The sequence below is a fragment of the Cololabis saira genome, chromosome 4 (genome assembly GCF_033807715.1).
Source record: "Cololabis saira isolate AMF1-May2022 chromosome 4, fColSai1.1, whole genome shotgun sequence".
NCBI classification, from domain to species: domain Eukaryota; kingdom Metazoa; phylum Chordata; class Actinopteri; order Beloniformes; family Belonidae; genus Cololabis; species Cololabis saira.
The window spans coordinates 23,276,619-23,299,168 of NC_084590.1; the positions used below are offsets into that span (position 1 = coordinate 23,276,619).

Sequence of the window (22,550 nt, forward strand, 5' to 3'; positions counted from 1 at the left end):
CCCTATCAGGTTTTGAAAACATCCTGGCACTAAAAGCTGAGGTATAAAAATGCAATGTGCAGTCTCGAGTCAACTTTTGACCATGAATTTAATCCTGGGCTAGGGAAGGACAGAAAAAAAAGACAAATGCTACAACTAAGTCAATTTCTATCACGTTCGACCCCAAAGGTAAGCTTTGTGGCAAAATTCTTTGTTACAAGAGCAATTTACAGGTGACAGCCATCTGTACTGTTTTAAGCAAAGAGGAGGGTTTTAGGGAAACGGCATCATCTGTTGGAGTGAGGGAAAACACAGAAACGTGATTCTTTTTTTTTTAAATCAAGTGATGGCTCGACTACGTACGACGAGACCTATGATTACAACGTACAGATGTTTGGAGAGCAAAAGTAAATGGAACAGGAAGGGAAAAGAAAAAAATAAAAATCAGATAGCACTTGTGCTCTGAGCTCTGAGGACCATTTAGTTACTGTAAATTTTTTATCTTTCTTTGAGAAAAAAAAAAACAAACAAACCCAAAACAATTACCAATATCAAAAATTTTACAAATATAAATTGGTTTTCTTCGGTTTGTTTTCAAAATATGAACATACGTTCGTTAACACAAAATGTCCTGCTGGCTGTGGGAGGAGGAGGATCATGTGGTCATTTCTCAGAAAATGATTTAGAAAAGAGATGCTGAAAGACAACAGAACCCTGGATTTCATGATCGTTTCTGCCTCTTGGAATGTCGATGCTGGCTGGACCGCTCTTCGTCGCTGCTCGCCCCTTTGGCATCACGCCGGCCCCCCCGTTGACGAGTTTTTCGCGCGTCCTGCTCGCCGTCACTATTAACCTCCCTGTAATCCTTCTTGGCTACGCTGTTAGAGCTCCTCTTACTTCTCCTCCTATCGTCGTCATCCTCCTCCTCCTCCTCTTCACTGTTGCTCTCCTCATCCTTCTGTCTCCGGCTATTTCTGGCTTTCTTCCTGTTTGATTTGCCGTTCTGCAACTTCTTCTTCGGCTCCTCCTCCTGCTCTTCATCGTTTTCTTCGTCTTCCTCCTCATCCTCAGACGTTGCTGGGGCCTGGCTGACACGCTTGCGAGAACGCCGTCGGAGGTAGCTAAGGCCGGGCAGCAGCTTCTGGAGCAGCTCGACAAGCGTCTGCTCCGTCTTGACCATGCAGGACAGGACGGTGCTGCCCTGCTGGTTGTACTCCTCTGCGTTGGAGAAGACCAGCTTCATGTCTTCTAGGAAATCCTGAGCATGCCGATACGATCCCTGACTAAACTTGCCCAGCATGGTCTGGAAATCCATCGGCTGAGAGATGATGTCCTGATAGTCTTCTGCCTCGTCTGGAGAAACCGGCTCCCTGAAACAGGAAGAGCATGCAGGAAGTGCCACATTAGACCTTTTATTAAGGGTTACAGGCATTTAAAAGAACAATTGGATGTTATAGTAAAAAGCCAACGCTACCACATTTACTTCATCAGTTTCAACAACAGCCCTGAGTGAATACGGATTAGGGGTGTAACGATACACTAATCTCACGATATGATACACGATATTGAGGTCACGATAACGATACGATATTAAAGCAGTATTTTTTTAACAACCTTGAATGAGGAACATATGACTGGAAAAAATGGTCTTTTATTTGAAAGACACAAAATACAAAACAATACTGTGCGTTTGCTCTATTGTTACAGTTTGTAATGCTTTATAACTGTTTAAGTTTTAAAGAGAAAGCCAGGCCAAAGTACAAATATTTAGACACAAACTGAATAGTTTCTCTCATGTATGATTTGACTTTTTTCTTTCTAATTTAACAACTAAAATTAAATAAATAAATAAAAGTAAATAAATACATACAATTTTACATCATAAAAAAGATTGGTTCATGCTCACCTTGTAAGTGTAAGAGGAAATTTATTTTTGTTAAGAAGGTTATTTTGGTAATTCAGGGTTCATTATTTTATAAATATATTCTTTATATTCTGTAAATCAGGGACTATAATTACACTAGTCAGTATATCAGTTGTTAGTATGTTTTAGATTGGGCGGAGTGATACAGCACTAGGTGCTGTGTTGATGCTCTAAAATCCTACGCTGTTGAGCGGACATTAAAGTACACTGGAGCTCAGCAGAAGTTGCTTGCGTGTTTATCCTACTCACGACCCGAAAAAGGTTTAATTTAATAAGGTAAGGCTTAACTCTACACCAGCCTTACATTAGTAAAAGTTCAGAGCTCAAAACGGGACCACAAAATGGGACTAGTTTCTTCTGAGCGGAGTAAGATTTTGGTCCGCGGGTCGAGATGCGCGTTTCTAGTCAACACAATAGATTAATATTAATAACCCAATATCGCGATACACTTTGTCACCTCCACGACACGTATTGTGACGTTTTTGTATCGCGAAATTTCGTGGCACGATATATTGTTACAACCCTAATACGGATGGACACATCTTTAAAAACACACTTTAAAAACCCCCTGCTCACCTGAAAGGCCAGCTGTAGCGGAACTTCATCAGTTTCTTCAGAATATCTTCACACTTCTCCAGCTCCAGCGCCTGCCTGCGCACTCCCGTTTGGGAACTTTGTCGCACCTGCAGAAACGTGCCCAACAGCAACCAAAAATCAATCACAAATATCCAGAGTTGTATGATGCAGGGAAATTCTTTCTTCATACATTTCTTGCGTTGGTTTAATTGTTAACGGTGATTTCTTACCAGTTCGTCTATGTCTGCGGGGCAGTTTGGGCCCGCCCTCTGCTTGCTGCTAGAGGTCGGCTTCTTGGATTTACTTTTGGAGCTTTTTTGTCGCGGTGCAGACTGTTTATTTTTCTTGCGTGGTCTCACTGTGAAGCAAAAATAAAGTTAAAAAAAGGACCACAAATAAATAAACCATTTAAATTTGCATGTGCATGGTTTCATTCTGGATGTAAAATCTGAAATATTAGCGGGAGCAGATCCAGTTGTAGGCTCTTGCGGATTAAAACACTAGACTTCAGGAGCAGCTTGCTGGAAGAAAGATAAATAATCAGCTCATTGGTGCACTAACATCCCGTCTTACAGCCGACAGAGGGGATCATCCTGCCACATACTCGGAGTGTAACCAGAGTGAGACATTCAAAGCTTCAAAGCAGCTTCAGCGCTGAGCTGTGCTTCATGGCAACACAGAGACAATAGAGACACAAAGACCACGAGGGATGAAATTCTTCTCAGCATTCCTCCCATTCCCAACCTTTAACACGGAGGACCTCATCTTTCAAAGCCCGCTATTATCTAACTTTTAAACAGACTGAATTATTTAAAGCAATGTCAAATGTAATGAGGATATCACAAATGAAAAATATTTGTGAAAACCTGGATAGACTGGAACATTTGTGACTGTCTGTTAAATAGGCAACAAATTCTGTGACGCAAGGAATTTATTCCCATTGCAAGGTACGTACAGCTGTGTCCTGTGGCTTTGTAGTCATTCTCTTCCTCATCCTCTTCATCTTCATCAGACTCTTCCTCCTCAGAATCCTCCTCACTCTCTTCTTCATCTGTGTCCTGGTTGTAGTTCCTGGAATGCAGAGGTTCAAAAATCTTTACACAACTTTCGAAAAAGAAGAGCAAAAACTAAATCAATGAGAAGATCAACTTGGAAATCACAGTTTTCAACAGAAAAAGCTTATATGAGTAATGCAGAGCAGCCGTGGTGAAGCAGGCGTACCTTGAGCGGGAGCCGCGTCTGGCCACCGTGGGCTGGCAGGCCGGACACAACCACTCTCCGTCGGGGATGCGGTACAGCGCCGGTCTCAGACAGAACAAATGGAAGGCCTTGTTGCACTCGTCACAGAGGATGAGCTTCTCATCATCGCCTTGGAGAGATCAATAGGTACTGTAAAACTCAATAAGGGTCTTTTTTTCCCCTGAAATGTACTCAGCATACTCCTGATATCTGCACTTCACTCCCTCATCATTACAGTTCACCTGTTGGCTTGCGGAGCTGCTGACTCTTTATGAAGACCTGCCTGACAAAACTAGCCTGATCTGCTCTGTTCCTGTCGCTGCCCTTTCTGGAGCTGGTCCTAGACTTCATCATCCGGATCAGCCCAGCCGGCTTCTGTCTCAGCACTGGACAGGGAGCATACATTTGTTCTGGTATGGCAGACCTGCTTCATCCAAACAGAACTGACTTTCTAAGATTTGAAACATGTTAAACGCAGGTCATTTGGTATATATGGTACACCTAGTAGCTTGAGATGAAAGGGAGGTGGCACTTTCTGGGTGTGTGCTCCAGTTCTTTTGTGTCCCAGAGGTCATTTTTGAACTGAATGCACTCAAGAGCACAAAAACAAATTCAACATCAAAAAGCCCTGTGACAACTAAAGAGCTACACACCGCAATAAATATCCAACATAGGGGAACACTCTTTACCTTTCTTGCGACAGACTTTACAGCGAGCATTCTCAGCAGACATGTCCCACTTTATGCAGGCGTCCAACATCCCGAGCAGCACGTGCATCCGGGAGAAGGTCTGTGCCTCCCTGATAGCCGTCTTCCACTTCTCTACTGCTGTTGCAATCTGATGGGAAAAATTCATGAATGGGCAGAATTTTTTCCCGTTAGCTGCCAATAGATGCAAGTGGCCTACATTAGTTACATTCTTGATTCAAAATCATCATCAACTTTCTGATTGGGCCCGGTCACATGCAGGATTTGAGTGGAAATCTGAAGAAAAAGCCTCCCAGATCCCTTACCCTCGCCTCCTCAGCCAGCCTCTTCTCCTCATCCACCTCTTCGGCCTTGCTGCTCTCCTCCCCTCCTTGCCTCTTTTTCTTTTTCTGCTTGGGGGCCATGAAACCCTGCAGAAACTTTTTGATCACACAGGCCTGAAGAGTGATGATGCATTCTCCAAAGTCTTTCAAGTTCTCCATGTCTTTCAACTGTGAACAGAGATTAAATTATGGATTACAAACTCAGTTACTAAGTTTTGTACAAAGATGGACTACAAGGGCTCCAAAAATCAGTAGTCCTGCGTAATGAATCATATGCTTGACAAAAACAGATACGAGACACAGCTGTGTGGGAGTTTTGACAGTCAGTGTAGACTTTTAAAGGTTGAAAGCAAACAAAAAAAAAAAGGAATTATGTTTAAGATGCTACTAAATATGGGTTACAACTAATTAAAATGGAAAGAATCGTAATAAACTGTCATCTTTGATAAAACCATGGCCAGAAAGACATTTTTGAATGAATGATGACAATCAGAGACTAAAGAGGCCGAACAAAGAAAATGTGCGTCAGGACTGACTGACAATGTTTAGCGAATGTAAGAGCACTTAAGTACGCGCACTGAGAGTAGAAGTCAAGATCTTGGGAATAAACAGCCATGTAGCCTCAGACATATCCCAGAGTCCATTAAAAATACACTAGTGTTGTATAAAGTCAGGCACACCTGATCTTCAATGTCTACGTTGTCATCCAGATATCCAAGGCCTCCCTTCTGGAGTCTTGAGGCGATTTCCTGGACGTCACTGCGCATATATTTGAGTAGCTCTGTGAAGCCGTCACACGTCCTGAGGCCCAATTTGGCCTTGCGAGCCAAATGGATGGAGTGTAGGATGTCCTGATACCTGAAACAGGGAAAAGCACTTTTTTTTAAAACTAAGCTTCACATCTAATTTGTCAACATTGCTCCTGTATAAGAGCACAGACAGAAGGGAGTCTGTTTATTCAGTGGAGCTGTTTGTTTACACTCCGCTGATTCCAACAGTTTTACTTCAGAATTAAGGTTTGTATGTAGTAAAACTCTAAATGGTATCAAACATCAGCATCCCACAAAAGGTGAGCTATACACTGGTAATTCCAAGAGATCCAATAGCTGAATTTTAAAATAACTATTCTGAAAGACAAGAGTTCAATCACCTGTTTTGGATCTTTGCTTTCAGTTCGCTCTCTCTGACCCCGTAAGGATGAAGACTTTCCACCAACTCCTCCAGTTCAGCAGGGTTGTCAATAATGCACCTGGATTCAAAATCCAGAGAAATTATGGTTAAAATCCAGAGAAATTATTATTATTTATATATATATATATATATATAGAAGACAGATGATGTGGAGGCTCTTACCAGAGGTTCTGTCCTTGTTTGGGAGTAGTAGTTTCAATACATACTTCCGCTACGGCCCCCTGCTGGACTCCCTCCGTCACAGCACCGTCTATACTTCCATCATCCTTTTCAACTCCTACAATATAAATAGTTTGGATGTCACTCTAATAATAAAAACTGTTTACATTATTAAACTGTTACACATAATCAAACTGTAAGGACGCAGCTTAGACATCTCAATAAAATAAATAAATCAAGGCATTCCACAATAATCACACATTTATAAGTGCGTCTGTGAATCAAAGCGCTATATTCATCAAACGTTAGATCAGTTAAGAGCAAGCAACAAATAAGAATATTTGACTTTAAGAAATTACACATAAATTTATAAATACAAATTTTTAAAATCAACTAAAAACAACATACTAAAGGGTAAACATCTGGTTTGCACCAGAAAGTCCAGTAGGTCTCAATAACATTGTAATACTACAGGTAACTTTCATTTCCATCAAACTATGAGGCCCCTTTTCCCTCCCAACACACTACCCAGTCCATGTGAATATAGATATCCAGATCAAGTATATTTTAATAAAATCGGAGATAAACACTACCCCCTGCATTCCTCCTGACTGGAGGACGTTCACTAAACTATTTTAATTTGTAAAGGAAAAAAAATAAAAACATCACAAATCATAAATATAACCTAAGCTATGGCTACTTGAATGGAAACATGACAAGGCAAAAGATCAGTCAGTTCAAACTATTTAAAGAGCTATAAAAGCCTTCAATGAAAGCAGTTCAAAAGAATGTGCAATAACACTGTTGTTCCTACTCAGCTATTACTAAACTTTGGGGCCAATAATAACGAAATGGGAATGTTGCAAAAGACAAATATGCAGGGAGACCAAGGAAGATGTCCAAACATTTAGATATAATATGCTATGCAATAAATGTTTAAAATAGGGAATTGGCAGTAAAATAAACTGAAAAAAGGGCTACAATAAACTGAGGGATTATATTAACACTTTTTGGTTAATGTACCTTGTGAATCTGGAGCTGCCTCATTATCCTCCTCCTCCTCCTCCACCTCTGCTTCAGGCTCAGCTGGTTTCTCCTCGGGTGGAGGGGTGAAGCTGTAGTCTATGCTTTCATGAACCCATCCTTTCTCCACGTACAGACCAGGGACCACGTCAGAGAAAAGCCAGTATCTTAACATAACAAACAACCACGGTTAGCACACAGCAAAGTAAAAAAAAAAAAAGACCCCCATTTGTCCCTGGAGGGTTACAATTATCATCATCATTTGGTACCATTATGTCAATTATAGTAACAAACATTTGTTTGTTTTGCTTTTTTCACATTTATTTCAGATGCTCAAACCATAATGTTCTCAACAGAGTTCAACATGACATCCATCTAATCAATAGAGCTAAACGTGCTCCGTGGTGGTACAGTACTTGTTATCAATCAGAGTGGACATTATGCCTTGCTCCATCTCTCACCGTGTGTGCAGTACCAACCTGTTATGATTTCTGTCTGTACCAAAGGGAGTTCTGCGCATCACAAGTTTGGCCTTTGCTATTCCGTCCTGAAAGGCCCTCTCTGCAGAGGCTCTCTGTCTACGCACCCGTTCTTCCTCTGCCTCCTTCTCCATACGCTCTAGAGACATTCAAAAGAAAAATATATGTAACAATCATCATCTCTGTCTTTGGTTTAAATGCTTTCCATGACTAACAAAAAAAAGAAGGGTGCAATTAAGCTTACGTTTAAACCTTTTTCAAGAAACCAATTTTCTTTTTTTTTTTTTAAATGGATGGATTGCTGCACTCCCCATTTTGAAGATTACCTTTGTTCTGTCTGTCCATCTCCTCCTTCTCCTTCTTGGCCTGCATAGACATTATCCGTCTGCTCTTCACTGAGCTGATCATGTCTTCAGGCTCTGGCTCCACTTTTACGTCTTTTTTGCTTTCCTTTTTTGTAACCACTTCTTTTTTCTTCTCACCTGTGATACATAAACATGGATAACTTACTTAAATTGATATTTGAAAGACATTTTGAGTTCAAATGTAAAAAAAAAAGTGTATATACATTTTTTTTTTTAAATAGTGAGGGGAGAGCTATTCAAGGAGGTACATTTCAAACATTGGTAGATCTGATGAGCCAACACACCTTTGCTCTCCATCTCCTTTTGCTTCATCTTCTCAGCCTTCTTGCGGTCATTAACCTCTTTCTGCATGGCCAGACGCTCCTTCCACAGCTCAGCGGACCGTTGCTGCATTGAATCAACGTGATCTTCCACCGAGTACGTCATGAGGATGCGGTGGCACAGAGCCACCAACAGGGTGACCTTCTCTTCAGGACTAAGCTCAAAAACTTCAAAAGTCTCAAGCTTCTCCAAGAACTCACTAGTTACCACGTCATCAAAGCCACCCATGGCTCCCGAAGCCTCCGACCCCTGGGCGCTCTCTTCACCATGAGCATCACATGGTCGCAGGCACAGCCGCGCCAGCTCCGATGCAGAGTGCATGGTAAGGGGAATCTCAGATAAATGCATGTCAAGCTCGCTGTAGCCTTCGGCCAGCTCATCTTGCAGCAGCGTCTGGAGCAGCACCACCAACACACGGTTGAGGTAGTGGAAGCCAGAGCGCTCTCCTGCCAGTGCTTCCATGAGAGTGACTGCTGTGATGGGATATTGGTCATTTGGCATCAGCAGCCCTGCATAGCAATGAAGGAAGTCTACAATCATTGCTACGCTGCCAAACAGGGTGTTTGGCAACCTTTCAGGCATGTCTACAAGCTTGAATGTTGGCAGGGTCTTGCCAGCTTCAATCTCTTGGTCCTCATACCTTCGTGATTGTTCGATGCGCACCAGCATCTCCTTCTCACGTCTCTCCTTAGCCTTTTCTCTCATTTTCTCCTTGATTTTCGCACGCTTTTTGTTCATCTCAGCCATCCTCTCCTCTTCACTCATGGCTGCCCATCGTTTCTTCTCCTGCAAGAGCTCCCAGCGTTTCTGCACTAGCTCCCTGAGCTCTTCTGGCAGACGGCCACGATCATCTGAGGACAAGGTCTTTGCAGCTTTGGATATGAGGGAGGAAAGGGAGTTCTTTTTGTCCTCTTTTCCTTTGTGCTCCTTATAGTAACGGAGGAGGTGGAGAGCCATAGGGTGAAGTGGTTTCCCGAGTTTAGGCGTTCCCATGCCAGTGCTGCGGGCTCGCTTCTTAGGACTCCCTCCAGGAGTGCCCTTAGCCAGATGTAGCAGAGTCGTCTGCTTCATCTTTGGCGACTTAGAACCAGCTTTACCATCTTTTTTAGAGGCTTTGAGAACATTAAGCTTCTTGTCTCCACTCTTTCCACTTTTCTTTCCCTCTTTTTTGTCCCCCGTCTTCCTGCCAGGTTTGGGGGTGGAGGGCGCGGAGCTTTTGCCTTCTCCCTTCTTGGGCGTTCCAGAGTTTTTTACCTTGAGTGGAGAACGATTCATTTTTATTTTCTGAAATACAGGTGCAAAAACTTAAACAGAGAAGCTTTGAGATTAAAGTATACCTCACTCACAAAATCTTAGTTAAGACTTCATGATGTGAAAATCAGTTGGCTAACCTGCATGTGGCCCCAGATGGTTGGACTAAGGGGCATGCCCAAAGAATCTTTCTGATTTTTCTTTTTCTTCTCTCCTTTTTCACTTCCCGAATCCTGTCCAGGAGTGTCCGCCATCTTCAGCTTCTTGCTGGGTTTACCATCAGGAGACGTCAAACTCCTGCGCTTGGTGGAGGGGTTTTCTGCCAAAAACTTCAGACAAAAAGGAATGTGAGCTAAGAATGAGTCAGCTTTCTGGAATGAAAACACATAAAACAAAACATAATAATTGAATTACCTTGTGAGGATCAAGAAGAAAGTCGCTGAATTTGCTGGGCAGGTTAAACTTTTTCACCAGCTCATCTTCGACAACCCAAGGAGCACTTTCTCCCTTGCCCAGCCGAAGAGCAAAGTGTCTGATGAAGTATCGCATGATCTCCTTGGTTGGAGGGCGCTCTGTACGAAAAAGACTGTCTGTTGGGACATCACAGATCACCTAAGACAAAATTCAAAGAGAAAAAAAGAGTTTTACTCAATGAATTCAGAGTCAGTGTAAACCTAAAAACCAACAATCTGTTACAGGATACAAACATAAAAAAAGACAAGTTGTTATTTACATTGAATGACATTTGTTTAACGCTGATGAACAAACCTTATCCTCATTGATGAGCTTCACATCGTACTTATGAGGAAGAAATTTGGGCATAACCCATTTTCTCTTGTCTTCTTTCATGGCAGTGGTAAGCTTCCTTGGGGAACGGCGTGCTCTATCACCTGGGAGCAGGAAAAGTATAACATTAAGAAAAATCTAACTTTAAAAATACAGTACCAGTTTAATTAAAAATTGAAAGATGGAAAACAAAGAATACCAAACCAAACACAGCTCATTAGAGGCCCAATTAAACAATAACCATTTTTTGTTGGCATCGACCGTTTGGCAAAACATCAGTTCTCCACCGACTAGTACTCACTCAGACTCTCCCTCCTGCTCTCTTCCTCTCGGGGGGGAGGCTCTTTCCTCTGGTTTTCCTGGCTTGCATTCTCCTTGTCGCTGGAGGGCGAGTCACAGGCACCTTCAAGCTTCTTCTCCCCTGGTTCACCCTCAGGGTTTTCCAAGGGATGAATCTTAACCACTTTCACTTTCAAGGTTTTGTCCTTCCCCACCTGAAGTGAAAAAGGTATTCTCAATCTTTGGTGTTAGGAAAACCATTACAATTGCACTCAGCATATCATACTAAAAACCATTTAAACATTTTTGTTTGCAACTCAATTTTATTTATTTATTTTTTTATTTTTTAACGTAAACCGGCTTCTTAAAGCAGCACAACGTAACTTTCAGCTTTTCTGAGTTTGGCGGCATCTTCTGGACAAAAGCGGTAGTGCTTTACCAGAAAGAACACTACGTTTCCCATGAGCACCAGCGTGTACTGCCGGAAAACTCCTGTCCCGTCGCTGCATTTGTTTTGATGAGAGGAGACCATGGAGGAGACGGGACACTTTTCCGTTTCACCAAGTGAACCGACAGAACGCAAAAAAAAGATGTTAAACTGCTGGAAAGGAACTGGAATTTACCGGGATACCTTAAACAAGGAAGCCAGGGAGCGGTATATGGAGAAAATAATGATTATTAATTATTATTAATTATAATAATAATTAATCCCTACTGAAGAGCCATGTGTTTCAATAAATTTGTATAATAGTACAACATACAGTACATGTTTTGTATCCCTCTTACTTCTCTTTTCTTTGACCGCTATATTATGCTGAAGATGCTCCGAGGCGTGATTATTTTTGTTTTCCTCGTGAGATTATTTTTTTCCTCTGCAGCTACAAATAGGAGTTAATATTTTTTCCTCAACAAACTAGTTTTATCTGCAGATTGGGGTTAATTGCACAGCAGAGAGCTGGCCAGCAACTGCGTTTAGCTGGCGAAGTGGGGAATAAAACCCGTGTTTTGATCCGACACCGGTCTGTGTGAGTGTTTGTGGTTTAAGGCTGTTTATGGTTCTGCGTTAAATCGACGCAGAGCCTACGGCGTAGAGTACGCGGCGCCACGTACCCTACGCCGTGGGTCTGCGTCGATTTAACGCAGAACCATAATTCAGGCTTTACTGTGTGGAAGCCGGTGTTTGCTCGTTACAGCCGCGATCCAAAGCGAGCCGACGACTCTTTCACTCTTTTACTCTGTTATATCAGATACTTGGCCTGCGTGGTTCTGCCTCAGAGCAGGAAACCGTTGAAAAGTTAAACCATTAGGATCTTTTCCCTGGTCTGTTGTGTGGAGCTGCTGCAGCCACAACGCAGCAACAGCTTCTGCTGAGCTCTGCGCTCCACGCCCCGCCCATTTTCGTCTCAACTGCGAATGGGGAAGGAGGGGGAAGTGACGTATGCCGTAAAGCAGTCAAAGTCGTAACGATTTGTAGTTTTTTAGTGCGGCAGGGTTCCTACCATGCTCCTCAAAGTTACATAGTGCCAGTGAAGGCGATACAGACTCCCTCAGACCATGACAGAGGTTCATTAAACCTGTTGGAAGTTGATGTACCATCACAATGACTCTGGAAATATGATATTAAGGTGGAAAAGTTACGTAGTGTCGCTTTAAGTAATACATTTTTCATCCATAGTTTTCATATTTTGATAATTGATCATTTATCACTAAGTATAGTTTATTTGTTGTTAGAGATTAGGGCTCCAACAACGAATCGATAAAAATCGATTATTAAAAGCGTTGGCAACGAATTCCATTATCGATTCGTTGTGTCGTGCAATTATTACATCACTCATTAAGTCGCGGAGCGGAAGAAGAGGAGCTTGTGCTTTGCCAGCTCAAATCAGGTATTTCGCCCGGACTACATTTAATGCGGCACAGCGCGCTGACGCTGCGCACGTTAAGGAAGAAGAAAGAGGGCGCGGATTTGTTTGGTTTTAGTAACATGCCATGCTCAGGCAGTCTGCAATGGCCCAGATGGGAGACACATGTAGCTCAGTGCTTAACTTTTATTTTTAATCCACGCTATATTCTTGTGGTCCGTTCTCCTATGTGTTCCCCCTCTAACCCGGTACATACATAGGTTCCTCTAAACATCTGTTCCCGCTACAGTTTTAACTAAAAGAAAATGTGCTCCAATACAGCAGGTCTCAATTTTATTTTGAACACTGCCAAAACTCAAAATCTTATATAGACTTTAACTTAAAACTTAACTAGAACTTTGCTTGACACAAATGAAAGTTCAATTGAAACACGTGGGAAAAACACCTAACCTTTTAAGTGATGTGTGTTATCAGGTGTAATGTCATTTTTAGGTTAGAAATAAGAAAACTTCTGGGATCCTTAGTTTTTTGAGTGAAGGTAGTGAGAGAACAAATTGTAATGTTCAAACAAATCCTGTTTCTGATTTGTATTTTTCTTTATTTTTTATAATTTATTTATTGTTCCGACAGCTCAGGTCCCTTTTAAACAAAGTATACCTCTTTTGTGCACTTTATTTTTATATATTTGGCAGAAGTAAAGCATACATGTGTATGTTTTCTGTGTTAGTCCATTTAGTTTTTTTTTTTAATCAATACTTTAAAAGCTCAGGGATGTTCAAGGAGCAACCTGTTTGTGAACTTTCTGAAGATTATCTGCACCGTGAATTTGCACTGTCAGTTCTGTTTTTGAATAAATGGTTGGAATTTAATGCTTTTTTGTTTTTTTTATCCGATTAAATACAGTATTATCAGATGTATTATAACATAAGTTATAAAGTATTACAAGATGTGTTGCATAACACACATTTATAAATTTCAGAAGTCCAGCTTACCAGGAAGTCGCATTCTTCACCCACAGCATACTTGGTGAGGACTTCCAACCAGGCCATTTCAACCAGTTTGTCTAAAGACACTGTGTTGTGGTGGACCATCTCAAGGACGGGCCTCTCGAACCACTGGGGATACTCCTCCTGAAGCCTGTACACAGAGCATAACAATTTTATATTAAAAAAAAAAAGTTAGCAAATATCAGAATAGTATATAACATCGTTTTCATATTGTTGTGCTACATAAGTGACTGACAAGAGGCTTTCACAACAGTAGGTTTTTGGGAGAACACTTCATAACAGGGGAATAAAGGGCTAAGAGCGACCAGTAGGGGGCGTAAAATCCCTCTGATTTAATTAGACAGCTTAAATACAGCTTATGATCCTGAGTGACTTGAGCTCAGGGCTGCTGAGCATGGCCCTGCTCCGTCTCTGTTGTGACAACTCCTTTGGGCATGCGCCACATGTACAGTGAGTTGGTATTACATTAACTGAAAAAGATCAATTATCGAGATATTATTCCCTTCTGCTTATTTTTACATCAGAATACGGAACCGTCACAGATTTGAGAATGACTCAGCCTCATACTCGGAATAGGAAGAGAGGAGCAATGTATTTAACTATCTAACAAAAGCAGGCAGAGTATTATTGTCTAATTTTTCATTATAAATACTACTTTTTGTCAAATCACTAAACTTTTATAAAGGTTTTTCTGTATAAACAACATGGATCACCAGAGATTAGGATGACGGTTCTTATACTTACAGCTCTGTGACTTCTTGTTCCTCCTCCCATGCCTCTTTGTGAGTGAGCTGGAGGCTTCCAGTGCTCTTGCATGTCCAGATGCGTTCATCATACCTCTGCAAACGAGCTTCATACTCTCTGTACGCAAGTCGTCAAGGAAATTACAATATTAGAACGTAAAGAGTATAACGTTTGGCATATTGCATACTCATAAAATTAAGGCAAGACAGACATACATGTACAAAAAGATTAAGTAAGCTCGTGGTAAAGTGGTTCTAAAAATGGGAGGGGGGTCCAAATGTGATGTGGATGGTTGGAGTATTAATGACATATTCTGTTGTGTTTCGTGCTTTCTTTCATTATTAAAAGACAGACAAAAACAGCGATTGGGAACATAAGTTTCCAAAAGGTTTGACAACTACTGCAGTCGAGGGAGCATACAATCCAGAAGCACTACAAAACACGAAAATATGCTTTTATTCTGAAGAAGGAAAACGAAACGAAAACAAACCAAAATCAGCTGAGAAAGTTGAGTAAAAAACACTTAGTAAGAAAGAGGACTAGCAACATATCAGCAGTGGCTCTTCCTGAAAAAGCAAAAGGGTAATAGATGGATTCTCAAAATTTGATTGGGAAATGTCAGAATTGCAAAACAAGAGCTCAGCAGTTTTCAAGTCACACACTCTGCGTTATCAAAGATGGACCGGCCAGATAAGTTAGTTACATGGGCCTGAAGCAAACACGGGGGGATTCCAACCTTAAAAACACAAATAACACAATACTGTCTTTGTCATTAAACCTATTAACCACAATTAACAAATGTACGCAGAGCCATAACAGCACGACGTCTCACACATTACGTGTGTCACATTGAGCTGACAGGCCGGCTACATAACCTTGCTGTTATGAGGTTTGTTTCACTTTAACAGGGTGAAGTTACACAACTAAAATAGGGCTGTACATCATCTATACAAAATATGTATTTGGCCTCGGTGAAATAGAGAGTGAAGTAGAGACTAGTGTGTCGTATCTGAGTCGGTGTGTGAGCAGACGAGGCGCTATTGTGACATAATGGGACAGCTAGCAGCGGGCTAGCCCGCCAGATTAGCATTATGCTGCGTTCCATTTACCTCGGAAGTCGGAACTGGGAATGACGTCACAGCAGAGTTATCAGCGTTCCAGTTACAAAGTAGGTAAACAAGTTTGTAGTTCGCATATACCACATGAAAAATGTGAATTACACTATAGCAGCATATATATGCCGAACAATACTTGTATACGACTGATTTAGTGTGACCAAAACTAGAATGAAGTGCTACGAATTTTTACAGAGCTCTCTTCTACTGTTTACAACCGGGGCAGCCATCTTGGAATGTGAACTCGGGGGTGGTGAAGACTCTCCCACTTTCCCAGTGGGGAATCCCACTTCGAGGGGCGTTCCAGTTGAAAATTCCGACTGGGAACTGGGAAATCCCCACTTCCGAGGACAAATGGAACGCGGCACTCCATTACAGTGAAACGCAGGCTGATTTATGGTTCTGCGTTAAACCGACGCAGAGCCTACGGCGACGCGCACTGATCGGGCGCGTCGCTGCGTACCCTACGCCGTAGACTCTGCGTCGTTTTAACGCGGTACCATAATTCAAGCTTTACCCAGCGCAAAATACTCAAATAAAACACTTATACAACCTCAACCACGGCGTTTATGTAATTAAATAGTCCACTAAGAGGCTGATTTATGCTGTGTGGACCCCCCCATCCCGGGTGACCCGGGCACATGCGGGGAAATGCTACACAAATGTCACGTTATTGTCAAAATCTCACACACAATAATGGCGATGGTTTATTCTAAGCGGATCAAATAAAAACCAGAACTCCACTTTTTTTTTTCTTATTTTTTCCCCCAGCTGGGTATTGAAATCAGGGGCAGCATGGCGTGTGAAGGATACTCTTTGTTCCTGAAGGCCTCCTGGGTGTGCTCGATGATGAACACGTCCTCCCCCGGGCCCGCCGGGCCCGCCGGCCCGGGCAAAGGCTTGGCCAGCGGGAACGGCCTCCGGCCCAGCAGCGGCGCCATGGACGCTCCAGGTGAAGCAGTTATGTGGTAGTGTCCCCAGCTAGTGCGGTGATGGCGCCAGACCAGCCTGTGTTGTTGACGTGGGAGCTCTCTCCTCTCTCTGGGCCCGCTGCTAGCTGCTCTCTAGCGCTGCAAAACAACACCACGCCGCTGCTCTACCGCCGGCCCAGGCTGGCATGTCATGCTGGACTACTCACTACTGACACCACAGTTGTCGCCGCTCCTAGGTCACTTTTTAGGTAAAACTTTCCAGCTCAGGTGAACGGAAAAGCACCGAAGTCAAACTAACGGCAACAGCCAGTACAGGAGCAGCTCCGCGTCTCCCACCTGACTCTTCTGTTGATTATTATCCTTTAAACTTAAGTCCACGAAACGCTAGTGCACTCAGTTTTCTGTTATCAAGGAAAAAAAGAAAAAAAACATCCACAAGTTTTGCAAGAGCAACCCCCGGATCACACAAGAGGTTAATTCCTTGTCGAAATGGCGGGAGTTTCTATCCACCGGCACTGTTCCGCTCAGCAGCAGCGCGACGTTTCCCCGGCAGCAGCCGCTGACGCAACTACGCCCCGCCCCCTCTCCACGCTGATTGGCTGTCCCGGCGCAGCGCCTAATCGAATCGCTCACGGAGTTCCTGATTGGTCGACGCGGCTTGAGCGTCATCAGTTTCGGGAAGCCACTTTAAATAAACTAACCAAGCAATTAGCCGAGTATGAAAAGTTATTAAACGTATGGAGGATTTTTTGTGCCAAAATTAAATAAATAAATACATCATTAATTAATTAAAATGGGAATTAAATATATATCATTAATTAATTAAATGTGTCATTAATTAATTAAATGCTGAAATAATAAATATATATTTTTACTTAAAATGAATTGTATTTTAATTAATTAATGACATATTTCATTCTAATTTCAATTAATTAATGACACATTTAATTAATGATATATTTCATTCCCATTTTAATTAATTAATTATGTATTTATTTAATTTTGGCACAAAAAATCCTCCATATAAACGCAGGATCAGACGAGAGAAGAAAAGTCTGTCGAAATAATGATACCATATATTTTTTAAGGCCAGTGAAGACTTCATCTTTCTCAGTTGCAAAATTAAACATTTAGAGTCCATTTTAGACAGAAAATAGTAAAATTGTCATCACAAAACAGTATCAACCTATTAAAATAGACAATAACATTTTATTATGGTTTACAAAACATATCTGTGAAAATAATGGGCAAATATATATATATCTATATAGATATATATATTTAAAAAGCACTTTATTCTTGAATGTGATATGCCAGAAGAGTTTCTGAAAGCACATAATATTCAATGCATAATAGCACATTTAATCATCAGCCTGCGTGAAGCTACACTTAAGACACGTTTTAAAATGGAATAGCAAACCTTAAAAATAAAGCAATAAGATAGGAAAACATGCAAAAGTTTAACTCCACATAGAAGAAATCAGACCTGGATGCCAGAAATGTAAACTTTTACAGCATTTAAATGGGAAAAAAATACAGCCTGCTATGTACAAAGGATGTAAAAACCTTTTCATTCTTTAAAAGAAAAAAAAGAGCAGACACACTTTTAAAAGCGATACTTCAAACACTCAAGGAAAAAAATGCTGTCTTTAGCTGAAATGTAATGAGCAATATTGAATGAAATGATCTTACAAAGATTACAAACGACAGGTGATTTGTGCATTTTGACAAAATAGATAAGAAACTATCTCAAAGCAGCATTCTCCCCTGTGCAAATCTTCTTTAATGGAGGTGCTCCTGATTCATCCAGTTCTTCCTGCGGAACAAAACAGAAAATAATCATTTATTTTGTGTTTAAATGCATTAAAACTGTTGAATTTTAGATCTAAAATATATAATTCAATTGACAACAGGCGTACAACATGCTGAAGAAAAATAAAATATGGAAATAATTCATTGAAAACATTAGCAGATAGTCCGTTAACCTGTGTGCCTGGAATGCTCCGTTGGGCGGTTCCTGATGAAAGAGGATCCTCTTTAATAAGTGTAGGTGGTTCATCTGCACCCTCCTGTCCTGATTGAACTGGTTCTGCGTTAACAGTGTGAGGCATTGCATTAATCTCTCATTAATAAAAATGTATGCATCAATCATTAAATATTTTATATTTTCTACGAGGAAACTGGGAAAACATAAGTGACAACGGGGTTCAGGGAGCCATACACATACCATCCACACTCTCCTGGCCAAGCATCGGCGGCTGAGAGTCTTCAGCTCGGAGGCTGTAAGTATGCGGGGGGCTGACATGCTGCGAGCTAGAAGTGCTACTGCTGTTGTCCATTTTTGGCTGATAAACATCTGACAGAAAGCTCTGGTTGCTGTTGTCATCTAAGGATACAGGAGATTCTCAGGGCATTAGGTGACTGCTTCAGCTGTTGTAGCAGAAACTGTTTTGTTTTTCATGACTTTTTTTATTTTCTTTTTCACACTAGGACAGACACCATTGTACGACGGAGTATTAGGGCCAAACTAAGACAAAAAAAAGGGAAATTACGAGAATAAAGTCGTAATGTTGCGAGAATAAAGTCATAATGTTGCGAGAATAAAGTCGTAATAGAATAAAGTCATAATGTTGCGAGAATAAAGTCGTAATATTACGAGAATAAAGTCGTAACATTACGAGAATAAAGTCGTAACATTACGAGAATAAAGTCGTAATTTATGAGAATAAAGTCATAATATTATGAGAATAAAGTCGTAATATTACGAGAATAAAGTCGTAATATTACGAGTATAAAGTCGTAATATTATGAGAATAAAGTCGTAATATTATGAGAATATAATTTATGAGAACTCTAACAGGAAGGGCAGTCTTCTCCCTGCGTTAAAATGAGGAATATTGAGCATCTTGTGAAGTTCTATTTATATATTTATAATATATTTAATATTACGACTTTATTCTCAAAATATTACGACTTTATTCACGTAATATTATGACTTTATTCTCATATTATTATGACTTTATTTTTTATTTTTTGTCTTGGTTTGGCCCTAATACTCCGTCGTTCCATTGATACAGGAGGACTCATGACAAAAAAAAATACTTACCGGTGAAATCCAGCAAAGAGCTGGTGTTGTCCAGGACTACATCTTTCAACCCCCTGCCATCTCCACCAGTGGATTTTGTGCGATAAATCTGATAGCAGAGGGTGGATTAAACAAATCATGAAAATGAAGACAGGAAGCATAAAGGAGCAGTGATTGTGTGAATGACAGAGCACCTGACCTGCTTTGTTTCTGTTACTGGCACCCACTTAAATATGCGTAGAGATGTGTCTCCAACTGTCACCCATTTCTTCTCCCTGGGGATAATATTAATAAATTCAATAACTCAGAATACATGTACCCAGTATTCGAGTTGTAAAAAAAAATCAGGGGGGCTGGTGGATTTTCTCATATGGGGACAGATCATTTGTACTGATTACAAATATTATAATATATAACAAATAATAGCACTGACCAAAACACCTGCAGAAATACTGCAGGAATGACATAGCAGCAGTTAAATGCAGCCTTCTGTAAGCTTTAAATATCCACTGGGCTTACATCAAATACATCAAAACACAACAATAAAAAACAGTTTTCTGAACTTATCAATATGACTCTGTCCTTCACAGGATAAGTAAAATGGATCACTGCAAAAACTCACAATCTTAACAAGAATATTTGTCTTATTTCTAGTTAAAATGTCTCATTTTAGTAAAAAAAATCTCATTACACTTAAAACAAGAGTCATCACTGGAAAAAACAAAAATGTTTTCACCTGTTTCAAGTAGATTTTCACTTGAAATAAGTAGAAAAGTCTGCCAGGAGAACAAGATTTTTTTGCTTGTAATAAGAAGATAAATCTTGTCCCACTGGCAGATTTTCCTACTCATTTCAAGTGAAAATGTACTTGAAACTAGGGCTGGGCGATATGGCAAAAAAAGTGATCACGATTTTTTTTCCCATATTGAACGATCTCGATTTTTAATCACGATTTTTTTTAAATCAGAAGATCCCCCCCTCCAGAGATTAGTTTTTTTTTTATTAACAAATAAAGCCAATAGCATGTTTTAACAAGAATCCAGAATGCTACCAGTGGTACCCACCGAAAAAACTAGGGATGCACCAAAATGAAAATTTGAGGCCGAAACTGAAGCGGAATAAAATTTAAAGACTTGGCTGAATACTGAGTACTGAATAGCCTACGGAATGCGGTTGTTCACAGTTTTTCATTTATTTTGCCATTTTTTTCACAATTGCATAGATAAAATTGCAATGACATTATTAAAAACAAAAACAGTAAACTAATATGAGTTGAGCCACTGTCAAGCAGCTGGCGATGCGGTTGCTTAAATTGACCAACAGGTGGCGCTCTAACATCACTGTTTGTTTACTGTGCGTGACTCTGACGCTGGTTGGTAATTAAGGAGTTAAAACTCAATCGCCACTTACAGGACTCAGTAGCCAGCAGAAACGGCAGTTTTATTACATTTATTAACTGTAGTACCGCTATTATGAGAGGTTATTTCTCACAGTATTAGCCTAAAGGGACTTAAGGCTGATTTATGGTCCCGCGTTACACCTACGGCGTCATCTGGTGAGCTCTGCTTGTTGCCTCCGCGCTCCGACACATTCACTCCGCTGAGCGCGCACACACACGCACACACACACCCATGTCGGGGCCGCGGAGTTTCTGAAGTCGGCGGTGATCAGAGTAATTTGTGGTACAAGCAGAGCGAATCACAACTTTAATGAGTGCGGTTCGAATACACAATACATCCATCACGAAGGGCATTTTGTGAATCCATCACACCCTCCTCCTGTACGCTCGGAAGAAGTTGTCCGGCGAAATAAATAAATAAATAACCGCTAACCGTGAGTCCCGGTCGGCTCGAAGCTAAGCTAACGCTAGCCTGCGGTTGTTGTCTTGTAGTTTTATTCTCTCTGGTCACGCTTGCTCCCACCAGTGCAGGGGAGGCAGATGTGACTACTTTAATGCCTATGGTCATGCAACTTGCCGCGGCATGTCATGCATGATCAATTAATGCAGACAGCGCGGTGCCAGGAAAGCGGGTTGTGATTGGTTGTCGTGCACTTTGCTGCAGCATGTTTTGCACGTGATCGAGAAAGTAGACCCACAGCTGATCACCGTGATCGAACTTAATTTGATCGCGATCACAAATCGAGATCGTATAATCGCCCAGCCCTACTTGAAACAGGTGAAAATTGTCAAATAAGTTGTTTTTCTGGTGATGACTAAATATTGAAATAGCAGTAAAACCACATTCATTGATGAAATGACATAAGGGACGTAAAGGGGGGATGACAGTTTTACTGGGGGGATAATTTTGACCGTTTTTATTTCAGGGGGGGATGCCATCCCCCCTCATCCCCCCTCAACTCGAGTACTGCATGTACCACTCGCATCTGAATCGACTCGCATCCTGCAACGTGATACACGTATATACATACTGTAAGTGCTCATGATCTCAACGCCCACAGCTGATAGCTCCCATATCTTATTATGCTTGCATATTGCACGCCAGTGTGAAAATCCCAGCATGTAAGCAGTTGTTTTTTTCCTAACATTGTTATGAGAAAAGAAAGGGCAGATGGATGGATTGCAGCCCGCCGCATGTGAGGCTGCTGGAGCCATATTGACAGCTCCAGCTCCAGGCAGAAAAAGTCGAGCAGCCCCGCCCCGCCTGTCAACGGAGGTCGCTGATTGGTCAACACCCCCGTCAATCATCTAACTTTTCCGACTGAAGTTTGTTGAGCTACGCAGCAAGATATCAACTGCGGTCCATTAACACATTTACCTCCATGTTGCCATCCACACCGTGTACATACCATTTTCGCACCTTTTCGATGGCTGCCAGCACCTTTTTAATGTCGTCTTTGGCCCGACTTCGGGTCTCAGCGCGGCCTGAACGTCCAGACATCTTGATACAGTTATGATTCATCTACAGATGCATCTGAAAACTTCAGAGACCAAACCCCAGTCCGTCCTCACGATGATAATCTCGCGAGACATCCCTCCCCCAAGTCGCTCCCTCGCCTCCGTTTTTGGATCAAACCTGCAATGTCGGTTGAATCATCATTTTTTTAATTTATTTATTTATTTACTTATTTGATATGAATGTGAATGTATGTTTTTAAATGTGACCACTGTAGTCAAAGAAGTGAAAATTGTAGCTATGAAACGCCTTCAGCATTGAAGGTTTTCTGAAATTTTATGTTTGCAT

General features: G+C 41.3%; 2 protein-coding genes across 2 annotated transcripts; both read right to left on the minus strand.

The window, feature by feature from the left end:
* Positions 1 to 453: 453 nt before the first annotated feature.
* On the minus strand, positions 454 to 16,805 carry baz1b (bromodomain adjacent to zinc finger domain, 1B). Its single transcript, XM_061719188.1, has 21 exons — positions 16,144 to 16,805; positions 14,216 to 14,332; positions 13,457 to 13,601; positions 10,625 to 10,817; positions 10,306 to 10,427; positions 9,952 to 10,149; positions 9,678 to 9,866; positions 8,250 to 9,540; positions 7,927 to 8,082; positions 7,601 to 7,739; positions 7,122 to 7,288; positions 6,102 to 6,216; positions 5,899 to 5,997; positions 5,429 to 5,606; positions 4,731 to 4,916; positions 4,408 to 4,555; positions 3,701 to 3,848; positions 3,435 to 3,550; positions 2,710 to 2,837; positions 2,480 to 2,586; positions 454 to 1,349 (listed from the first exon to the last, which is right to left on the minus strand). The coding sequence occupies exons 1-21, from the start codon at positions 16,269 to 16,271 to the stop codon at positions 701 to 703; spliced, it is 4,719 nt and encodes a 1,572-aa protein (XP_061575172.1). The 5' UTR covers positions 16,272 to 16,805; the 3' UTR covers positions 454 to 700.
* Positions 16,806 to 17,451: 646 nt separating this feature from the next.
* Positions 17,452 to 22,308, minus strand: bcl7bb (BAF chromatin remodeling complex subunit BCL7B b). The gene is made up of 6 exons (XM_061720278.1): positions 22,156 to 22,308; positions 19,547 to 19,622; positions 19,369 to 19,456; positions 18,490 to 18,648; positions 18,248 to 18,351; positions 17,452 to 18,078 (listed from the first exon to the last, which is right to left on the minus strand). The coding sequence occupies exons 1-6, from the start codon at positions 22,266 to 22,268 to the stop codon at positions 18,007 to 18,009; spliced, it is 612 nt and encodes a 203-aa protein (XP_061576262.1). The 5' UTR covers positions 22,269 to 22,308; the 3' UTR covers positions 17,452 to 18,006.
* Positions 22,309 to 22,550: the final 242 nt, after the last annotated feature.

Excerpts from the sequence above, each read along its gene's own strand:
- baz1b (XM_061719188.1), bottom strand. The coding sequence starts at position 16,271 with ATGGCGCCGCTGCTGGGCCGGAGGCCGTTCCCGCTGGCCAAGCCTTTG. Across the intron at positions 10,150-10,305 it reads AGCTCATCAATGAGGATAAG|GTGATCTGTGATGTCCCAAC; the intron begins GTTTGTTCATCA and ends ATTTTGTCTTAG. Across the intron at positions 3,849-4,407 it reads TAAAGTCTGTCGCAAGAAAG|GCGATGATGAGAAGCTCATC; the intron begins GTAAAGAGTGTT and ends GATCTCTCCAAG.
- bcl7bb (XM_061720278.1), bottom strand. The coding sequence starts at position 22,268 with ATGAATCATAACTGTATCAAGATGTCTGGACGTTCAGGCCGCGCTGAG. Across the intron at positions 19,623-22,155 it reads ATCGAAAAGGTGCGAAAATG|GGAGAAGAAATGGGTGACAG; the intron begins GTATGTACACGG and ends TATTATCCCCAG. Across the intron at positions 18,079-18,247 it reads GGAGCATTCCAGGCACACAG|GAAGAACTGGATGAATCAGG; the intron begins GTTAACGGACTA and ends TTTGTTCCGCAG.